General features: G+C 36.8%; 1 protein-coding gene across 1 annotated transcript in view; it reads left to right on the top strand.

The window, feature by feature from the left end:
- LOC140152781 (DNA mismatch repair protein Mlh3-like) overlaps positions 1 to 18,509 on the top strand; it is a 28,342-nt gene extending 9,833 nt beyond the window's left edge. Inside the window, 9 exon segments of the mRNA XM_072175273.1 lie at positions 2,896 to 5,150; positions 5,153 to 7,446; positions 9,286 to 9,504; positions 10,757 to 10,941; positions 12,547 to 12,682; positions 13,116 to 13,426; positions 14,605 to 14,707; positions 15,749 to 15,909; positions 17,501 to 18,509. Coding sequence (XP_072031374.1) covers positions 2,908 to 5,150; positions 5,153 to 7,446; positions 9,286 to 9,504; positions 10,757 to 10,941; positions 12,547 to 12,682; positions 13,116 to 13,426; positions 14,605 to 14,707; positions 15,749 to 15,909; positions 17,501 to 17,545 — 5,697 coding nt within the window. The 5' untranslated portion in view covers positions 2,896 to 2,907 and the 3' untranslated portion in view covers positions 17,546 to 18,509.
- Positions 18,510 to 21,443: the final 2,934 nt, after the last annotated feature.

Consider the following 21,443-nt stretch of genomic DNA (forward strand, 5'->3'; position numbering starts at 1 on the left):
ATGCTGTAGACCCTCTCTACATCACAGTGTAGAAACATCACAAGGTCAGGAGAATGAGGGCGAGATGGCCGAGCGGTTAAGGCGTTGCGCTGTCGGCCGGGAGATATGATCGGCGAGGGTTCAAGCCTTGGGCTTGCCTTAGGTGAAAATTCTCTTCCCTCCCAAAAAGTTCCTATATGGTCAGGAATCCTTCAATTAAGTTAGTTCCATCACAGAATGAATTTAATTGTAGAATTTCAATTTCTTCTCGCCACCATACACTGCTTAGCATGTGATTCGGAAGTCACGTAAAGCCGTTGGTCCCCCTGTGCACGTTATTTGCTGTTGAATTTTTTTGTCACATACCTAACTAAAGGAAGCACATTCTCCCACTGACTGTTCTAGCTGGATGACTCTCGACCAGGGTTGCCAAAAGATTTTAGCCCGAATCGCGGGTCAAATAATTGAAAAGTCACCCAATTTTTCTCTTAGACTTTACCATTGGTTTCTATGGGGCAGGAAACTATCGGAAGTCGCGGGAGCCAATGTTGAAAAGTCACCCAAATTTTTTCTTAATAATTGGTTTCTATGGGACAGGAAATTGTCAAAAGTCGCAACCCTGCTCTCGACTCAATCACTCTATAATCGATCGACGCAATTACATAACAGTTGCCGTCTTGCTGCTTCACAAAGACATAGCCCTGATATCAAATATAAATTTATTATTTTAATAACACTTGTCTGTTGATTTTTTTTTACTTTAGACACTTCATATTTACCGAGTAGTATTTATGCTCATACTATTTATCAATGCATGTTCTGAATAGTATGTAGGCCTATGAATCAACTTTTTATAGTTTGTTTAAATTTGTTATAAAAAGTACAAATATGTGGCTAAACATAGTGCCTGTTATGGTACTTTGGCAAGGTGAAGTCCTGTTTTTGAACAGAACACATTAACATTGCCATGATTTTTATTTTTGTTGGTTATTTATACTTTAGTTTATATGATTACATGATATATTATTGATAATATTGCCATAAATTTCACTTTACAATTGTGCATTGATGTTGTTTTGTTGTCAGGAGTGTAACTATAAAATGGTGTTACACTCCTGACAACCAACTGAATGCACTCTGAAGCAGACACATGCAACATAGCATGTCTATTTCCATCATTATTAGTTTATTTGCACTAGATACAACAACAGAAAAATATGATTGCTCAATGTTACACTCCTGACATTTTTAGGGTACACAGTTTGAACTCATTTATGATAAGAAATTGTAATTTACAAACATCAATTTAGCATTGAATGAAAGGTAACAGGACACCTATTTAAAATATGGAAACTTTGATTTTTAGCTGTTGATAAATATTCTTTCTTGAGGGCCTTTGTTGCAAAATTAGAATTTGACCCCTTTTTTTGAAAATGCTGATTTCATTGGTGAATGACACATTTTTAGTTACCTACAAAAGGTGAAAATCCACCAATACTTGGTTAAATTAAAGTAGGAGGACACATGTTACTGAAACATATATCAGGAGTCAATTTGAAAAGGTCTTACTTTTAAAATAGCATATAGAAATTTTAATGTTGAATTTCAATGTCCAAAAAAATGTTACACTTCTGACCATTTTGGGCATCAAATACTGTCATAATTTTTTTCTGCAGCAGCCATAGTAAACATTTTCTGGTAAAGAGTGGTGGGCATCATAACACATATTTTATAATAATTACCTGCTTTAAAAATCATTTTACTTTACAGATATAAGGGGAAAAGTAAATGGAGTCATTTTTTTTTAAGTCGCCCACATGGTAAATCACATTTTAGTCTGAAATTCTAGGGGTCCAGGTGGACCCCACAATTTTCAAAATTTGACAAATATGGAGTCCCTCATGAGTTCACTGTGCTAAAAGACCCCAAAACTCGTTGTAGCGGGCACTCGCTGTGGCGGGAATCTTGGCAAGATGTGAATGAAAAGTTCTGTTACCTGCATAAATATTCCATGGTGGCTCAAAAAGAGCAAAGTTGGTTTGACTCAAGTTTCCTTTAAAGTGAGTATCATGCTTAAAAGTGAACTGTAAGGAAAGGTATCATTTCAAAAACAGAGATTAGTTTGCCACATCTCGGGTGTTTCATTATCTGGGTAACATCACAAAGTAAGTCAAGGTTATGATTCAATTGGCGTCAACTTTATTACCCTGTTACCCAGGTAACGAAACACATGAGATATGGCAAACTGTCCTTTGTTTTAAATGTTTTACCCAGCTGAACAATTTGAGACCAATTTGATCAAAATCAGAGCATATTTGATTTCTTACCCCTCTGTGGAGACCAAAATTTAACATTATTTTGAATGACATTTATGCTTATACATCGGAGATGGTCAAACTAGACTATTTCTGAATCCTAATAATGAGACAATTACATTTGTATGGTTTTTACCCAGAATAACCCAATTTTGAAATTTGAGCCTTGTGTAATATAAAGCAGCCATTTTTGTTTTATGCAAATTAGCATTTTTCCTTTTTTTCTTCTCCTGTTTTCTAAGTTGTTCAGAAAGGTACATAGCTTAGGGGTACCTTTCAAATACAATCCTGTTGACGCTAGTGGGTAACATTTGTTGCAAAACCAAGCTTACATGTATTGCCTGTTTTGGGTTATTTTTTGCTCAAAATGACAAATCACGTTTAAGGAATGTTTTAAAAATATCTGGTCGCACATGGCTTCACTGTGAAACTGAAGTGCCACACCCCCAGATGTAGGCTGTGGTGGGCAACCATACAACTTTTTTGTATCGTACCAGACAGTGCCAATTCTTTAAAACAGGGCCTGAAACTGAAAGTAAATTTAAATTTGATTTGCTGTGTGTGTAATGATATTTTATTCAAATCTTATATTTCTCCACAGGAGTGAAGAGCAATGATTCGCCCTCTTGCGCCAGAGGTACGTTCTCGTCTGCGATCTGGAATTACAACCCCAAATGTAGCACAATGTGTGGAGGAACTGGTTCTTAATAGCATCGATGCTGGTGCCACTTGTGTGGCAGTTAGGGTGGATCTTGCCAACTATAAGATCCAAGTTGTAGACAATGGATGCGGACTCAACAAAGATGAAATGGACATTGTAGGGGAAAGGTATGCCACCAGCAAGTGCCATGATGTTAAAGACTTGGATAATCTCTCCTTCTTTGGATACAGAGGTGAGGCACTTGCCAGTATCAGTCACATATCTGGTGTACTTGAAATTGTATCAAAGAAGAGAGGTTCAGATGTTACATACTCTAAACTATTTAGAAATGGAAAGCCTTTGAATGTCTTTGAGTCAAGCAAGCAGCGGCCAAGTCCAGGTACAACCATCACAGTTCACAGCATATTTCAAAATCTACCAGTGAGGAGAAAGATGCTGTCTCCGAGTTTAGATTATGAGAGGGTTAGAAAGAGGATACAAGGTCTTGCTATCATACAGCCTGGAGTATCCATCACTCTAAGAGATGACAGTACAGGTTCCATTGCTATTCAGACACATTGCACTTCATCAATTGCTAATACTTTTGGATGTATTTTTGGTCAGGAATATGCAAAAGTATTAAAGACAGTGCAACATTGCAAGGATGGTTTTACAGTGGATGGATTTATTGGTACAGAGGGACATTTCAACAAGAAGCTGCAGTTTATTTATGTGAATAAAAGAATTGTCCTGAAAACAAAATTGCACAGACTGGCAAATATCTTGCTTGGGAGGTCCTTGATTGCTAAACGTAAAGTTACAGCAGAAGGGAAAGATGGATCTTATTCAGATTTGTCAAGCCCAGGAAGATCACAGGAGCTGTATGGTATGTTTGTGCTTAACATTGACTGCTCTTTGTCAGATTATGACATCACCTTGGATCCAGGAAAAACCTTAGTGGAATTCAAGAATTGGACTAGCATTTTGCAGTGTTTGGAGGAGTTAATTACAGATTTCTTGAATAGGGAAAATCTGACCATGAAGTTAGATAAACTCTCTTCTGTCTCAGTAGTGAAAGATGTTGATCATTCTCAAGAGGGAGATGAAGACAGTCAAGAGAATGACATAGGTGTTGCTGATGAAGTAAATGAACGCATAGCAGATTTATCAGAGAAGTATGGACGAGGTATTCACACATCAAACTGCTCAAATAATCTACAAGGCTTAACTGTAAGAAGAGGTGCTGTGCAGAATAATAGCATGGGCAGCACTGAAATTGAAGAAGATTCTCAGGGTGAAGACACAGTTGTTGTTGTTGATAATGTGCAAAAGCAGGGAAGAGTAAGAGATGGAGCAACTCAATATAAAGCAGAGAATGAAGAGAGGTGTAGTTCTGACATAGTCCAGTCAGATGTTATGGGAAGTGACAGTCCTCATGCTACAGATGCAGTAGCCACAGAGGTTTGGGTAATTCCTGATTCAGAAGAGTCAACTCTCAAAGAAACTACTGTAACTGCTGAAATACCAACTGATGAGGATGGTAGAGTTCGAGAAATACAAACTTCCATCATATCTGTAACAGATGACAGAACCTCTCCCACTGTATATTCTGAAATTGGTGCTACACTCAAAGATGATAGAACAAAACACCCTAGTCAATCTGATGATTCTTTTTCAAATCAAGACTCGAGTGTTGGTGTAACAGAAATTTCATCAGCATCAGATGCTGGCATTAGTTCATTCCAATCAAGGCTTGGCAGTAGCAGTGAAGATCTAGTCAACATAACTGTTAATAGAGAGAAATCATCTGAAACTGGAGAGAATGCATGTACTGCAACATATTTGAAACTTGGACAGAAAAGGTTGCATCAGTCTTATGGAACACTTGATACACTGATTATACCAAGAAAACTTTCTAGACAAAGAGATAAAAGTCTTGAAGCCGATTCTTCTGAATCTAGTGGGGAGATTTCAGTGGGTTGCAATAGTAATGCACCTGATCAGACCAGGATGACAGAATGTAGACAAATAGAGTCCACACAAGACTTAGAGGATGATATGTACAAAACCCCTGTTGGACATCATCCACCAGCCATCATGAGGGCTGCAGTGGAATCCACACAAGACTCTGCTGATGATATGTACAAAACCCTGTTGGATGTCTTCCACCAGATATCACTAGAAAGATTAGTCTCACACACACTGTTAGTACTTTGAGATCATTTCGCTATAGGAAATCCACAGAGAAGGCATTGAAGGCATCAAATAGAAGCACCGAGACAGATGAAATGATAAACGAGCAAGATGTGACACCATATCACTATCGGAGCTCTTTGCAGATGTTCAAACAATCTGTAAAACCAAAGATTACAGTGAAAGAAAAGAACACACAAATGTTAGAACACAAATCAAACTCTGCCTCATCTAAACCGACCTTTGTTGGTGATCGCAATATACCTCAACTAGGAAATACTGGAGGATCAGCATGTGTAGTCTCCTCAGCAGTGCCTTGTCAAAAAGTCCAAGATCCAGTGGTTCCTGCAAGGTCTCATCCCCAGTATCCTGAAGTCCAAGGATATACTGATGACTTTAACAAAAAACAAGAATTTCTATCCCAAAGGTGCAATAAGATTAATGAATTAGATCAAGATGATCAGCACAAAGAGACTGGTCACTGTGAGAGTTTCAGTGGAATTTCCACATCAAGCACCAATGCCATACAATGGCAAAAGAAACCAAATCTGAAGAGGTTAAGAAATCAGTACAACTCGTCCAGAGACACTCCTTTGGAAATGAACAACAGGATTGTTGAGCAGGAAAAATGTAAGACTCCTGTGGAGAGGAAGTTTTTAACATCAGAGAGTTTCTTAGTATCAGCCCATGATATCCTGGGGATTCCATCTTCAGCTTCAGCACAGAGAAGCAACAAGGTGGAAGGGGATACTGACAGGCTGTTAAGTAAGGAGGATAGATACAGTAGGCGAGCTGATGATATTTGGTCTGTTATTGAAGAAGATTGTAGAAAAATTAACCGTGCACGTTCAACATCAGCATTATCAACAGAGGGTGAAGACAGGGTGTCAAGGTCACTAACACAGAACTCATCAACAAGTAATCAAGCTGAAAGAAAATCAAGTTGCAATTACAGAACTGAACTAAATGTTGTTGGACTCTTCGGTCAAACAGAATATAGCCAAATACTCAACAAGCATGTTGATGGATGTGATGATCATGATGTCAACAGTCTGCTTAATACTAAGCAATTGGCAAATGTTAGGAGTCACAAAGATATAAATTCTGAAATGCTAACTGAAAATGTCTCACTTCACCATCAAGCAAGTGCAAGTACCAGGTCATCTTCAAGATTTGGAGGATGTGGGGAAAAAGTGCAGGAGAGTAACATCATTGATGATTTTGAGAAACACCCCCATAGTGTGAGTCAAGGCTGTGAACAAGTGACGGCTGATAACCCTGATTGTATTAGAACTCTGAGTTTAAAACAAAATGCCTTCACGGAGGTAGATGAAAGATATGCCTCCAAACCTATAGAGTCATCCAGCAGATGTAATAACAGTTCAGCAGATTCAGATGAAGTCAGTAATTGCAGTAATGATACCAAGATTGTGACACCTAGATCTAAATATGACAACAGACTAACGGATGAAAACCCTGAAGAAAGTGACAGAATATATGTGACAAGACCTCAAAATAATGCCACTGCACAAAGTGTGTGTTCTCTGGGATTTTCTCCTGGTTCTGTTGATATCCAACCTGAGTCAACAATGGGTGATTCCAGCCCTGATGACAAATCTAACAGAGAAGATGCTGACAAAGGTGTTACACCGGAAATCAAACGGAGTACAGACAATGCACCAGTGGAAAGTACTCAAAAGTTTACTCCCAGTTTCAGAGACATCTTAGTTGAAGCTGAGATGTCAGGTGGAGAATCTGAAAAGGATATCCAGGAGATAGGTTCACAAGAAAAGAAATCATCAGGTAGAATGAGATCACAATCTGAACTTCCACTTGATACTACTGCAATGAAAAGTAGTGAGAACATTGTTACCGGATCACAGGACAACATAAACCTAGCCAAAGCTCTGGTATCAAGTTGCGGTTTGGATAGCTATGTCAAGAAGAAATATGATCAAGACAGTGAAAGTTCTGACATTTCAAAAGTTCAGTCTCAACTTGTGGAAACTGTTTCAGACAAATTAAATGATTCAGAAGCGAAAATTGCTGCTTGTGGAATTCCTGATGATCAGACGACAAAAGTGACTGATGATGTGATTAAAGAGAGGAGAAATTTGGTCAGCGATTCTACCAATCAGGACTGGGTTGCTCACTACGATCCAAAGAAAGGTCAAACAGTTTATGTAAATATTCAGACTGGCAACTGTACCTCGGAGAAGCCTGATCAAGGTGATGAGCAAAGAGATGGAGAGACCAGGAAAGATTTTAAGGATGGTGCTAGTACAAGTAGCAGTGTCAATGCCTTCATGACAGTCACAGGTAAGTTGGAATAAAGCATTTCCGTTACTAATTTTCCATCAACCAGGTCTATTGTAAAGCATACATTTTTATCACGATGTCTCAATTAAGGGCTGGGGTATGAACGTTTGGACAGTATTTATTTTGGGACATTAGAGCACATCAGACTTATCGAATTGCATTCTGAATACGAAGAATGTCATTCTGATATCAAATAATTTTGATTTTTTGAAATTCGCAATTTAATACACATATTATGGCAAATCATTAAAAATATATTTTTGATATTTAACAGTACTCGAAGTACACTTTATAAATCTGATGATTTATACTTAAAGTGTATGTAGGTGGGGTGAAAAGCCCGACGATCAATTGAAAATTTGACCTTTCAGTATTGAAGATATGGATTTTTTTCCCAAAACACCAAAAAAATAAGGTCTTTTGGGAAAAAAATCCATATCTTCAATATGAAAGGTCAACATTTTCAATTGACCGTCGGCTTTTCCTCCCAGCTACATACACTTTAAGAATATATCATTAGATTTATATAATTTACTTCGAGGACTGTTATATATCAAAAATTTGAAAAATATCAAATTTTTATAATTTGTCATAAAATTTGTATTATATTATAATTTTCAAAAATGAAAATTATTTGATATCAGAAAGACATGCTTCAGTATTCAGAATGCAATTCGATAGGTCTGAGGTGCTCTCATGTCCCATAAAAAATACTGTCAAAACGCAATAAACGCTCATTTTAGATCCCTTAATGCTGTGCTCACAATATCTATTACTAGAATTTGATCAGTTCTCACTTATTGTAAGACTTTCAAATTATGAGCATTTGAAAGTGCAAGCTGCTGAAGCTGCCCAGGAAAGCACAACAATGCTAGTTTAGCTATGAGTGGTGGCTCTTACTGAATCAAAAGGTCTACAACTTCCAAGGAATACTAAAAGTGAATAATTACAGCATTTCATCTGGACAAATATTGTGTTAAATTTTCCAAAAGTAAATAGTTATTGAACCAGTATGGTTGGAAATAATTACACTAGGATGGTAAGATGTTGCATGCAAGTTTTTGCACTGCTAGTGCTATACATTGCATGTTTGTGTAATGCATATGATTTCGCTTCAAATGATGCACAATTTTCTCCACTTGTTTTGTGCATACTTGGTTATGAATGTTTTGAGTCATCCAGTAGTATAAAATAGACAATAATATGAATCAAATTCTGGACTCACCAACGATTTTTTGGTAATGTTGCGACCTGTTCACCTGGTCTTCATCAGACTGCGCAGAGACTTGACTGATGGCCACCAATTTAATGCCGACAACATCATAATCTTCAACAAGGAGGAGAAGTGTTTTAAGAGAGGAGTGAAAGAAGCCATTCGGGAAAGAGCTGAGCAGCCAGCACTCAATAAGAAGGGGTCTCCATTTTCTGCTATCACACACCTGGGACCCCACTGTGAAACGACTTTCTCGCCGATTACCATGGCATGACCAAACCATCAGTCAAGTGTCTGCACAGTCTGATGAAGACCCGGTGAACGTGTGGCGACGTTACTAAAAATCGTTGGTGAGTCCAGAATTTGATTCATATTATTGTCTATTTGTTCATACTTCAAGCTTAAAACTAACAAGCAAGATTCCTTTTAGATGTATATAGTTCTCACATAGTACACTCGCAAGGTCAAGCTTGTGCCATCTGACATAAATAATTTGCACTGGATGCTTAGTAATATGCAAATGTGTTAAAAGGAATTTTGCATTTTACCTAGAGGATTTCATTATCAGTTTCAAAAATTACCTTTGGATTAGTTACTAAACCACCAGTATATTTTTCTTTCTGCAGGACAAGTTCATCCCCACCTGTCCCATAATGCAACTCCATTTCTTCCACGTACCAAGAGACAACGCTTTGGTAATCAGGACTCTGATCAGTTGAGTGATGGGAAAAAGTGTAGAGGAACAAGTAACACTGTTGTGAACATGGTAGATAAGCATATTGAAAAAGAAGGTGAAGATATTGCTTCCAAGTGGCGAGATGATCCCAAGGAGCAAGATGAACCAGGTAATCAAACTTGTGAAGCTGGTATCATATTTTAGGTACCATTTTATTATATTTTACCTTTCCAAACTGAGCTGAATGGCCTAGCAAATTGACGTTAGGCCAAAAAAAAAAGAGATTGTTTGCTTGTCCTGCACCGACCCACCCTAATTTGGAAAATCTGGAAAAAAATGTTTTTTTTTGTTTTACTGTACAATTATGAATACCGACCCTAATTTTGGAAATTACAGAAAAAGTTCTTTTTTCTTTCAAAATTTTTGGCATCCTGAAAAGTTTTTTTACAGTTTCTACAAACTTCTAAACTGTTTTAAAAACATACTGGTATACAGTAGAGAAACATCCCAATTCACAACTATTTGGGCTATTTATTAAGCTACAGTCATGTTTAGGCTGTGACCTTTAAAAAAAATCCTGACTGACCAACCCAATTCTGAAAAAGTTTTGGAGGACAAGCAAGCAATTTTTTTTGGCCTTAGCTTAGGCTATTAATTGGATCCAGGTATATTTTCATTAGAAAATGCATATGTTATATATAATCACAAGTTTATATCCTTGTGTTAAATGAAATGAATTTTTACTTACATCATTCATGAAAATAACCTGGGGGATGCACTCTTGGATTTCTGTTTGGTTCCTATGTGTATGCTGAACTCATACCGCGGAAGATAGGTATGTTGCCTATGGGTATCAACGATAAGTAAATGATGCATTAGCAAAATCTAGAATAGTGCAAATAGCACGAGCATGCACAAAAGAGAGTCTATGCGTAAGCGCTGACAAGTTGAGCACTCTGTGTACGCTCTGAAGAGTGAGGTAACCGGGTGCGAATGCTGTACTGGCATTAGCTGAATTCATACGCTTTGAATTCACAGGCATGGAATATTCCAATATATGTGTTATTAATATTAATCTATGGCTGGACTAAGGTAGGACTGGCAGAAAAGGGGACTGCTGGATTGGTTATATCATCAAAATCACCACTTTTCACTAAAGTAAAGGAAAGGGTACTGATTTTCCAATTGTTTTCAAGAAATTCCAAGTCCAAGTGTCAAAGAAAGAGATTTCTTTAAAGGCTAGAAACTGTGGTTATTTTTGTCATCTTAATTTAGACGCTGCATAATAAGGATCATTTTCACCAACAACCAAGAACCCTTTCTCATTAGATAAGATAAATGCATTTGAGTACATCATTTGAACAAAATATGGTTCAGTTTAAGCTTGAATTCTGTTAAACTGTATTGATCTTTTATTTTAGGTGCCAGCAATGATGATGATGATGGTCTTCAGGAACTATTGAGCACCTGGAGTAACCCAACTCACAGTAATATAGAAAGCAGCATCTTAGACATCAGGTCCAACCAGACATCCAATACTGCTATCAGGATTCATGGCACATTACATCCATACAAGTTCACTAAATCAATGTTTCAACATATAAAGGTAAGTAATATATTCTGGCTCATGAAAACCCTTTTATTCACGTTTATCTTGAACATTTTTGTTGAAAAGATAGTAAATTTGGTTTGAGTCTGTTTGAAACAGGACAGACACAATGGAGTGGCTATGATGTGTATTTCTTTCAATATGCCTGATAATCCCTCTCTTGTTATTATTAAAAATGAATATCATCACCCTCTAATTCAACCATCTATCAAGATTTCATTTGTGGATGCAGTTGAAAAGAAAAAGGAGATACACTCTGATTACAAGTTTGATCATAGCATAGATACACATGTAATTAAGGTGGCTGTGTACTCTCAGACATGCATGTAGTAAAAGTGCAATAACTTTGTAATTATTCACATAAAACATATAAAAGTATACATTTTTATGAAGGCAAGACATCAATAAATCTTAATATAAATACAGATTTGGGGTAAAACAACAATTTTGAAGAAAATCACAAAAAGTGAGTTTTTGGCAATATTTGTTAGGTACATCATAACAAAAAACACTCTTTCCAAAATATTTTATTTTGTTTTTAGCTCAATCTTGAGGCTCCATTCCAAAAACGTTTTTTAAATTTTTTGATATTGGCCTCATTTTTGAGATATTCACCATATAAGGCATCAAAATGAACTTTTAAAATTCAAAACGCCTATTTGCACAAAATGATGCCCAAAATCGGAAATAGACCAAAATATAAAAAATTAGAAAACCGTTTCTTGAGTCGATCATGCTTTTTACGATAAATCGTCATTTTACCGAGAAAATGAACATTGAAATAATGGCTGTTGAAGTTTAAAGTGGTCACATTTTGCACTTTCGTCGAATCTCACAGGAGAATGCGACAGTTTTTGTTTTTGTAACTTATATTACGTGAACATCGGGTAAATCCACAGCCCCTTGCGAAGTTTGAGCGAAATCCATTCATAACTTGATATTTAAATCGGGGCAAAGAACTTCAATCTTCCCCACATTTTATCAGCTAAAACGGAGCCATTTGACCGCTAGGTTTTTGTGAAATCAGTGCTTCCGTGGTGTTTCCATAAGATGTGCACAAGATGCAGATAAGCGTCAGCGTATTTGTGCGTTAACAAATTGCGCGATACGCAACGCGATGAGTTGTTGCTAGCGTGTACCTTGCTGGTACAACAAAGATTTTCTTTCCTTTTCAATTTCAAACACGAGTGGAATAGTGAAATAAAATCCTTAAAATATTGCAGTTGGAGTTTACAAATCTGGATTTTCATTCCTTGTATTTATAAAAAACATAACAAGGTACAAACATATCATAAAAACTCAATTTTGAGAAAGAAACAATGGCTAGAGTACACAGCCGCGTTAATGGCTTGTGATGTCCAACTTCAGACAGTTGTATTTTCATAATACAAATATAAAAGCTGATCTACCTGTACCAAGATAAGGTGAAACTTTAAATTGTGTTATTTTTATCAATCAGATGGTGTAGCACAATCCAATCCAGAGGTTCCTGGTTTGAATCCTATTTCAGACAACTTTTCTTTGCCCTCTTCTTCGATCATAGTTCAGTTTAGTTGATGGAGTGAAAAAATTAATATAGTTCTTCCATTTTTCTCATTTCAGGTAATTGGGCAGGTGGATAATAAGTTCATTGCATGTATGGTAAATACAGAAGACTCATCTGGCGAACCTAACCTACTGGTACTGATTGACCAGCATGCTGCACACGAGAGGGTGCGTCTGGAACAACTCACAATAGGTAGGACAATTAATGGTCTAGGAAAAAAGGATTAAGTAGGGATATGATATCTGTGTTGAAATCAACCTTTGTTCCTGACAATTGAAGAATTTTTGTAAAACAGTTTATGTATATAAAAGTTGTTCAAACTTGTTTCATATGAGCATTCACACCCAGTAATAGACAAAATTGTTCGGTTACAGTGGTCAAAAACTGGAAGCAAATATGCATACTCTTCCAGTGATTGTGATCAGGTTCATCAAGAAGTGGCAATTCTGCTGATTCATATCAAGTAAAAAACTTGTGAGATGTCATAGTGATCAGATAGACACCAAATACCATCAACAATATCTGAACAACTGTTTGCATATTACAACTTTACATCTAACATAATATTTAACATTTTGAATAGATTTTGAGTGTTTTTATGTGATATGTATTATTGTGTTTTAAGATGCCTATGAAAAAGAACCAGACAGCAGCGATGTAGATAGTGAGGAGAGTGAAGATTATCTTCCAGTCTTAAAGACCTCCATCATCATACCACCAGTCCAGCTTACCCTGAGTGCAGAGGATATACGTCTCATTAAAACCTTCAAACTCAAGCTGCATAGGCTAGGTGTTGGTATTGATCTCCCTGATAGTGACAATAAAGGAAAGGGGTGTAGGGATGTAGAGATCACACATTTACCTGCATGTATGGTTGAGAGGGAAGCTCATGAACTGAGAAGAGGAAGACAGTCAGTAGCCATAACTATGGTAGAGGTAGGTTTAAATATTATTATTTCTCCATCTCTAATATGATTTTAGAATGATTTCCAAAACCTCTTTCTAAGCTTCTTGGAAGAGAAGATGATAGAGGTCAGGTATTGAACTGTATGCCTATATAAATAATAACATCACTGCTCTTCTCCCATCTAACTCATTAGCTCAATTGGTAGAGCATCGGTCCGGTGATCTGAAGTACCCAGGTTCAAATCCTGGATGGTCAGTGAATTTTGTCATAGGCTCTCATTTATGTATGTGAAGACTTGTGTTAAAAACCTTAATCCTAAATATTATTGTTTTGTTTAGTTGATTCAAATTTGATTATTTAGGCTAAAGTTTGTTTGGTTTATATAAGGCGGAAAAAACAAGACTCATAACACCGTGTATTGATATAGAATAGCATGCACGCGGTTGGGCACAATGCTTACGCTAGTTGTAAGCGTTATGTAATGCGTGACTGACGACGCTTATGTGAATTCTACGCGATCGTGAGTTGGAACTTTATTGACGCGCGCAGTAACAAAAGCCTAATAATTTCCGCCTAATAAAAACCAAACAAACTTGGATTTTGAATAACTTCTGTCACTTGCAGAGATAGGTTAGTTAAGTTAAGATTAGGTTTAGGCATTGGCCTTAGGAGAAGTGGTTATTGTAAGAAGATTAGGGTTAGGGTTAAGTATGGTTCGAGTGATAAGCAATATGATTTTAAAATAGTAGGGGACCCACAGATGACATATATTATCAAACCATATACAAGATACACTATTTAAAGATCTGAGAGGTGCTGGGTTCAAATCTGCTACATGTAAAAATTTCAAGTTGGGGTCAATTTACCAAGTTCTCATTTTAAAAGGAACAGTACCCAATACAGAAGTCAAATTTCAACATATTCCTTTAATAATATGGATTCATAAAAGTATAGTTTGACCTATCTATGATGCACCATTCTAAAGTTATAAGCTATAAGCAAAAAGGTCAAATGTCATATTTTGGGTTCTACAGGGATCAACATTGTAAAAATGCTCTAATTTTCTTTCAAATGTAACAGGAAATAATAGACATTAATCACATGATTGAACCAACAGCAGTTCCCAGTTCTTAATTTCATAAAATACAGATTCATATATTTACAAAGTTACCAGTTCACTCATTTGATTTGTCTTTATTTTGAATAGTCCCTTATTAAAGAGCAGCTGGATTTGTTACAAGACACATCAGGAGCAAGTGCTGTGTTACCAAAGACTATCACCAAACTGCTCAACTCACAAGCTTGTCATGGTAAGTTTACTATTTTGAACCATATATCTATTGCAAGTAATATTGTAAGGAAAATCCAAATGTATTTCCAATTAAGCTACACCTCTGTGGCAAGGTAGGCCACTGCAACGACTCTGGCACTCGAGGAGTCGGTGGTTCAAAACCGCACCTGACTTTTTTTCTTTCTTTCTTTCTTTCTTCCTTTTTTCTTTCTTTCTTTCTTTCTTTCTTTCTTTCTTTCTTTCTTTCTTTCTTTCTTTCTTTCTTTCTTTCTTTCTTTCTTTCTTTCTTTCTTTCTTTCTTTCTTTCTTCCTTCCTTCCTTCCTTCCTTCCTTCCTTCCTTCCTTCCTTCCTTCCTTCCTTCCTTCCTTCCTTCCTTCCTTCCTTCCTTCCTTCCTTCCTTCCTTCCTTCCTTCCTTCCTTCCTTCCTTCCTTCCTTCCTTCCTTCCTCCTCCCTCCCTCCAATAAGCAACTTAGGCATTAGGGTTAATATTCAACAATGTTGTGATACACACAATAGCTTATTAGACATACTCGACTTCACTTAGAAGTGAAGTTGAGTATGTCTAATTGTTGAGTATGCACAACTTTTTTAATAATTTAAACTGGCACCAGATTGTTTTGTACCAATCACAGTATTAAAACCAGAGAACCAGGACTCGACCGCCATCTTGATACAGGCATGGAGCTAAAATTGGGGGTATTCGGTTTCCCTCGGAATGCGCTCGAGGCATTCGTTGTCATGCAGGCGTGACATAGATAATGAGCGCATTTAAGAGACGCACTTGATGCGACCTGCACGCGAGTACCAAGACGCTACAGATGAGATGCAGAATTGTTTTCGTTCGTCTCCACGCGCACGAGCGGCAAGGACCCGAATACCCCCGATTTTCTCCCCATAGCTGACGGCGCGATTGTATGTGGCGGTATAGGGAGTCCCGGTTCTCCTTCTCTAATTCTGTGGTACCAATTAAGTTTCAAATTAATCTGTTATTAAATGCTATGTGTTCCAAATACAAGTTCTTTCCTAAGTAATATCATTTACTTGTGATTTCTTTGCAGGAGCTATAAAGTTTGGTGACAAGCTCGCCTCGGATGAATGTGTGACGTTAATTGGTCAGTTATCCCAGTGTAATCTACCTTTCCAGTGTGCACATGGCAGACCATCTCTTATACCTGTATTGGACATCAAATTGATGCAATCAAAATTACAACATACAAATGTAAGATAATACACTACAGGCAAAATATTAAATTCTGGATCATGAGAGGACGTACCTACTTAGTTCTTTTACGCCAGCGTACTTTTCGTGGAATAAAACAATCGGGCGACCAAACCTCAACCTTGCCTAGCGACGACCGTATGGGAAGTGTGATTGGTCAATTCTCAAAAGCTATGCTTGCTCCGTAAGCGTGTGGTCTTTGCATAGTACACGCGATGCAGATATCTGTGCGTACCCAAGTTGGCTCTCATGATCAAGAATTAGATATTTTGCCTGGCAGAAAAAGGCCTCCTCTTGTACTGATCAATGTATGTGCCCTGTTAATGAACAACATAGGTGGGGCTTTGCGTTCCGTCATTCAGATTATTGGAAAATTTGATCTGTCAGTTGTTAGATTGTGGGCCATTGAATTAGCCAATCAGAAGCCCAATTCCGTGTTTATGCTATGTACTCTCTAAAAAGGTTAGCAAATGGTGTTCTTCTCTAACAATGATAATTTCAAAATGTTTATGTTATTTTAGTGACAGCAGCACTTGAAACATGAATATATTTGTTTTGCTGCAGTCTTCATTTCTGCACACATGCACTATAATGTATGTCGTTAGAATTACTTTGGTTTGGTTAATGTTCAATGTTGATGTGATACATGCTGGTGTGGAAATACAATGTTTTGGGTTTAAACCATTTAATACTTGAGTAAAGATGGAATGACAAGGAAATATATGCCTGGTCAGAATGCAAGCAAGAAATCATTAAACACCATAGTTATTATATGTATATTGTACTGACCCTTTTCAAATTTTTGGTTTGCATTGATTTCTTGTCGGATTGAACATTAGAATTGTATTTCTTAATTTAGTTTCTGGGTGGATTCCAATGCCACTCACCTAAGAATTCCAAAACACTTAAAACAAACACTTCCACAAACAACTTAACAGAAGTTGTCCAGCTGCTGGCCATATTTACCTTCTTTTGGTGTCTTATACTGTGTTTATAATGGATATTGCTTCTTCAGACTACCTAGTTAAAAGATAAATTGCACAGAACTCTGTCAGCATTGGGTAATTTAAGATAGAGTGTCAAAAATCATGGGTCAAAATTAAAAATTGCTATAATATTATTAAAAATCTTACCAAATTGTCATTGAGAATAATTTGGTGATGTATTTTTAAATGAAACTAGAGTAAATTTAAATTTTGACTTTGATATGAACTGGCCTTATCTTAAATTTCCTGATACTAACAGAGTACCAATAAACTTATTTTAAAAATGGGTATGTATTGAGAACAATACTTAAGACATCCAAACAAGCAAGAAAAGAAAATTACTTATGGCAACTGGACTATAGGGACACCAAAACCAGAAACCAAAAGCATTGCTATGCAAAACTGGAAACTTGAAAAGGCCCACTGTCATAATTTTCCAAGTTACTTGAACAAAAGTTCTAATTAAAATCTCACAAATTATGTGTTCTCATATTTTTGAACTTAAAATTTATGAAATATAACCCAAATAATCATGATAAGTAAAAATCAAAGGATTTTTTAGGCTATTACTAATCAGTTCAATACCAATTGTGTTTGTTTTTTAGGACTCTGATGCAGAAACACCTCGACTATGGAAATTAAAAAAGTGACTTTTGGGGCGTCGTCAAGAAGAACAACTCTGGGATCAATAATGTTTGCTTGTGCAATAGACAAGGAATAGGCAATATGTAGAATTGAATGAAATTTGAAATGATGGTGCTTTATTTATTCCACAAAAAATAAATATCTGTTCTTCTTATAGTGTGTATCTGTTGTGGAGGTTATGCAAATACATAAAAGAATGGACTATAAACATTTAAAATGTTGATTAGAATATTTGAAATGTAAGGTTGATGTTTATACATTGATAATAGCAAAGAAGTCTAATTTAGCTGGTTTTGATGGACCAAGCCTAGGGTTGTACATGAAGATGTTCTTCCTGTCAATTACAATTGTGCCGCAATTGTATGACGACATAAACAGTGTTGTTAATAAGCCAAAATCATCGAGGGTTGTTCAGGTCATTGTGGTTGAAATCTATGAGCATTCAGCAATTTCACAGTTTTTTATTACATGGTCCATATTTATGATGCTTTGCAAGATTTCAGACTTGCAAATTAACAACAGGTAATACCTTGGATTTATGTTGAAGTTACCATTAATTAAGTCCATTGTGCTAACTTGGATCTTGTTGCACATATGAAATTTTAGCCAGATGACCTGGCCAGGGATGAAGGAAAATCCCTTGTATGATTGAGGCCTTAAATTACCATCAAGCTGCTTGTTTCTGCTTTGACAACAACAACAAACATACAGTCTGATACTTTTATGTTTTATTTGCACTTGCAAGCATAAACTCTTGCAGGAAAATGTTATACTGAAAGTATTTTGTCACAAGTTTATGCCAAAGAGATGAAATGCATTTTGATGAAGGCTAATCTTTTATCTTTAAGAAATAAGAATACATTTGCCAAGTAGGAACAGAGTATTAAAATGATATATACACTAGGGGTCCTGTACTGGGATACCCTTCTACTGCTAGATTTCTACAATCAAATTGGAAGGTTAGCTCATTCCATTGCACTGAATGCAGGCACTTTGAAGTTTTATTGTGTGATGTTGAGGTTTTGAACCCTGCAGTGCAACGATTGTCCCAATTTATCTGTGTAAAATCCTCTTTGAGCTGGTGGAGGTATTTATTTTGCACTTTTGTTATACAGGGTAGCTTATTCAGTAACAAAGCACTGCTATTCTAGGGGGGCCTGTTACAGGGTATAACTCTTAAAAGAATATAAATAAAAGTACAGGCTAAAAATGGAATAACATTTACAGTACGTACATAATGAAATTGGTAAATATACAATGACAAATATGATTACATAATGACCAATCTCCCTGTTATTCCAAAGATTAGCTGCTCTTAAGGTGGTTCGAAAGGCAAGGTTTAGGGAAATCATGAATTCCAACATTTGTGCAAATATCTCCAAAACCTTTCATGATACAATCTCAAGTGAGTTTGTGCTCATGTAGGGATATGTTGGCCATGTTATGAAGGTAATAAAACCGTTGCCATGGTAACCAAGCAGTCGCTATTGGCTTCTGACCAATCACATTCAAAGTTGGTTTTTCCTGTTTTTCAAAAATCACTTCATTTTTCCCAACATAAGTATACTCACATGTTGAGTCATGTTCCTGCACACCTCCACTGATTTTCCCGTAAAAAGTTTGTAAGTAATATGGAATTTTTGGCCAAAAAACAAAAATTTCACTTTGACCCCCCCTCCACTGGGATTTTTTTTACGGGAAAATCAGTGGAGGTGTGCAGGAACATGACTCAACATGTGAGTATACTTCTATTGGGACAAATGAAGTCATTTGCGAAAAAAAACAGGAAAAAAAAAAAACTTTCAAAGTGATTGGTCAGAAGCCAATAGCACTGCTTGGTTACCATGGCAACGGTTTTATTACCTTCATAACGTGGCCAACATATCCCTACATAAGCACAAACTCACTTGAGATTGTATCATGAAAGGTTTTGGAGATATTTGCAAAAATGTTGGAATTCATGATTTCCCTAAACCTTGCCTTTCGAACCACCTTAACATGAAAAGTTCTAAGACCAGAGTTGCTCTTTAGTCAGGGAGTGAGAGCAGTTTAGGTAGAATTAATTCCTCAATCGACGATTTTTGTACCAGCGGGTGTAGAATATATTGTAGTATTGTATAACAAAAATCGTCTAAAATCTGCTTTGGGCAAAAAAAATTACAAGCCTTAGAAAATTGCACTTATTCTAACTTTGAGCAAGTTTAATTCCGAAGAGGTAAATAGAAAATACTTTTGCGAAGCGTGGTCGCATCAGCTATCGCGACGGCATTACGCATGGCGCTGATACATGAGCGTCAAATTGCGTATATTAGCATACACCGTGTTCGCGCTAACTCACATTTTATTATCCTTCCACACACGGTTCGCATCATTGATTGCATATTTTGCCATTCATTGATGGCGGACTGTTCATGTCTGTTTGCCAATGAAATGTAGATTATTAATTGGGATCTTCAGCATAACTGCTTTCAAGATACTTCGAAGGTGTCGTATTTAGTATTAGTCTAAATAATTATATTATGCTCCTACGCTGCCTGCTATAATTGCCCACTAGGTCTAGGCCTATTATTAAAAAAAACCAAAAAAAAAAACATGTCTCTCGTCCTCGGCTCTATAGTCCGTGTTAGTGCCATTTCCTCAAGTGTTTCATAATTATTGGATTGAGTAGATTAATTGATATTTTTAGGAATCCGATGGCATTGAGTCAGCCTTCCCACTGCAATTTGTGATGTACGCCCTCAGTGGTGGTGAGCATACATGTTTTGGAGTGACATGGAGTGATATTTTTGTGTGCAATGGGGTTGCGGATTCACTCGGAAGCCTAAAGTTTTTTGTACATCATCATATCGTTAAATCCAGTTTAAAGTTGTCGTGTGAGTTACTTTTATATAAAGGAGCAAGAACATAGATCCAAGTTTCATCTGAGAGTGTTATTGGCGTCTGTGGTGAGTGTATTACTCATAATTAAGGCTCAAATCAGGAAGGTAATTCATCGATATCAGTGACGAGTGGTGATCGTAACAAGCTTCGGTAGCCAGGAATTCGACAGCCATGGTATGGGACATCGTAGTTTTATCCCCAACATTTTAGTACAAAAAACTGTTATAGGATGCTCGAAGATATTCAACAAGAAGCTATAAGCTATAAGGCAACTGAGTATCAGATTAGATTTAACTTTGAAGCACACCAAGTGAAATTAGAACAATTTTAGAACTTCGTGTCATTTTGTCACGTATGTGTCACGCAGCCTACAGCTGCCCACGTTGTGAGTGAGGTCACAGGTCATGTAGTACATAAGCCAGACGGTACCAGACACGATTTGCTGTGGTAACATCATCTGAATTTACAAAATAAAGGACTCGTCAACAAAAAGCAAGAGTCAAAATGGCAACAAATAGGAGCTCAAAAGGCTCAAAGAGCACATTTTCCAGATCAATAAAAAGCAGAGCAATAAGTATGGAAAGTGCTATTATTGCCGCAGCTACCAGGAAAGCAGAAATGGAAGCTAGAGAAGAAGCATTGCAAAAAAGGTTAGCACTTGAGATGGAAGAATACAAGCTGCAGGAGAAAATTCAAAAGAAATGAAGAGGGTATAAGACTTAAGATGAAAGAATTAGAACAGCAACGTCAGGTATTGGAGTTAACATTACAGAAATAAACGTTGAAAACGCCAAATTATTTGCGTTGGAGAAATATGAAACTGAGGACAAACGTAGTAGTTGTCTAGAAGAATCACTGGATGAGGGTAAGAAATCCAAGGACTTGGTACAAGAATGGTTGGATTGCAACCGCAGTGAAAATAATACAGCACCTAGCCCTCGCTCACGAAGAAAGAGGTAAAAGTTGAAATACACCAACCACCCCAGCCAGGTCAACAACTTGAAAATCCAGTACGGTCAGCAC

The sequence above is a fragment of the Amphiura filiformis genome, chromosome 5 (genome assembly GCF_039555335.1).
Source record: "Amphiura filiformis chromosome 5, Afil_fr2py, whole genome shotgun sequence".
In the NCBI taxonomy this organism is placed as follows: domain Eukaryota; kingdom Metazoa; phylum Echinodermata; class Ophiuroidea; order Amphilepidida; family Amphiuridae; genus Amphiura; species Amphiura filiformis.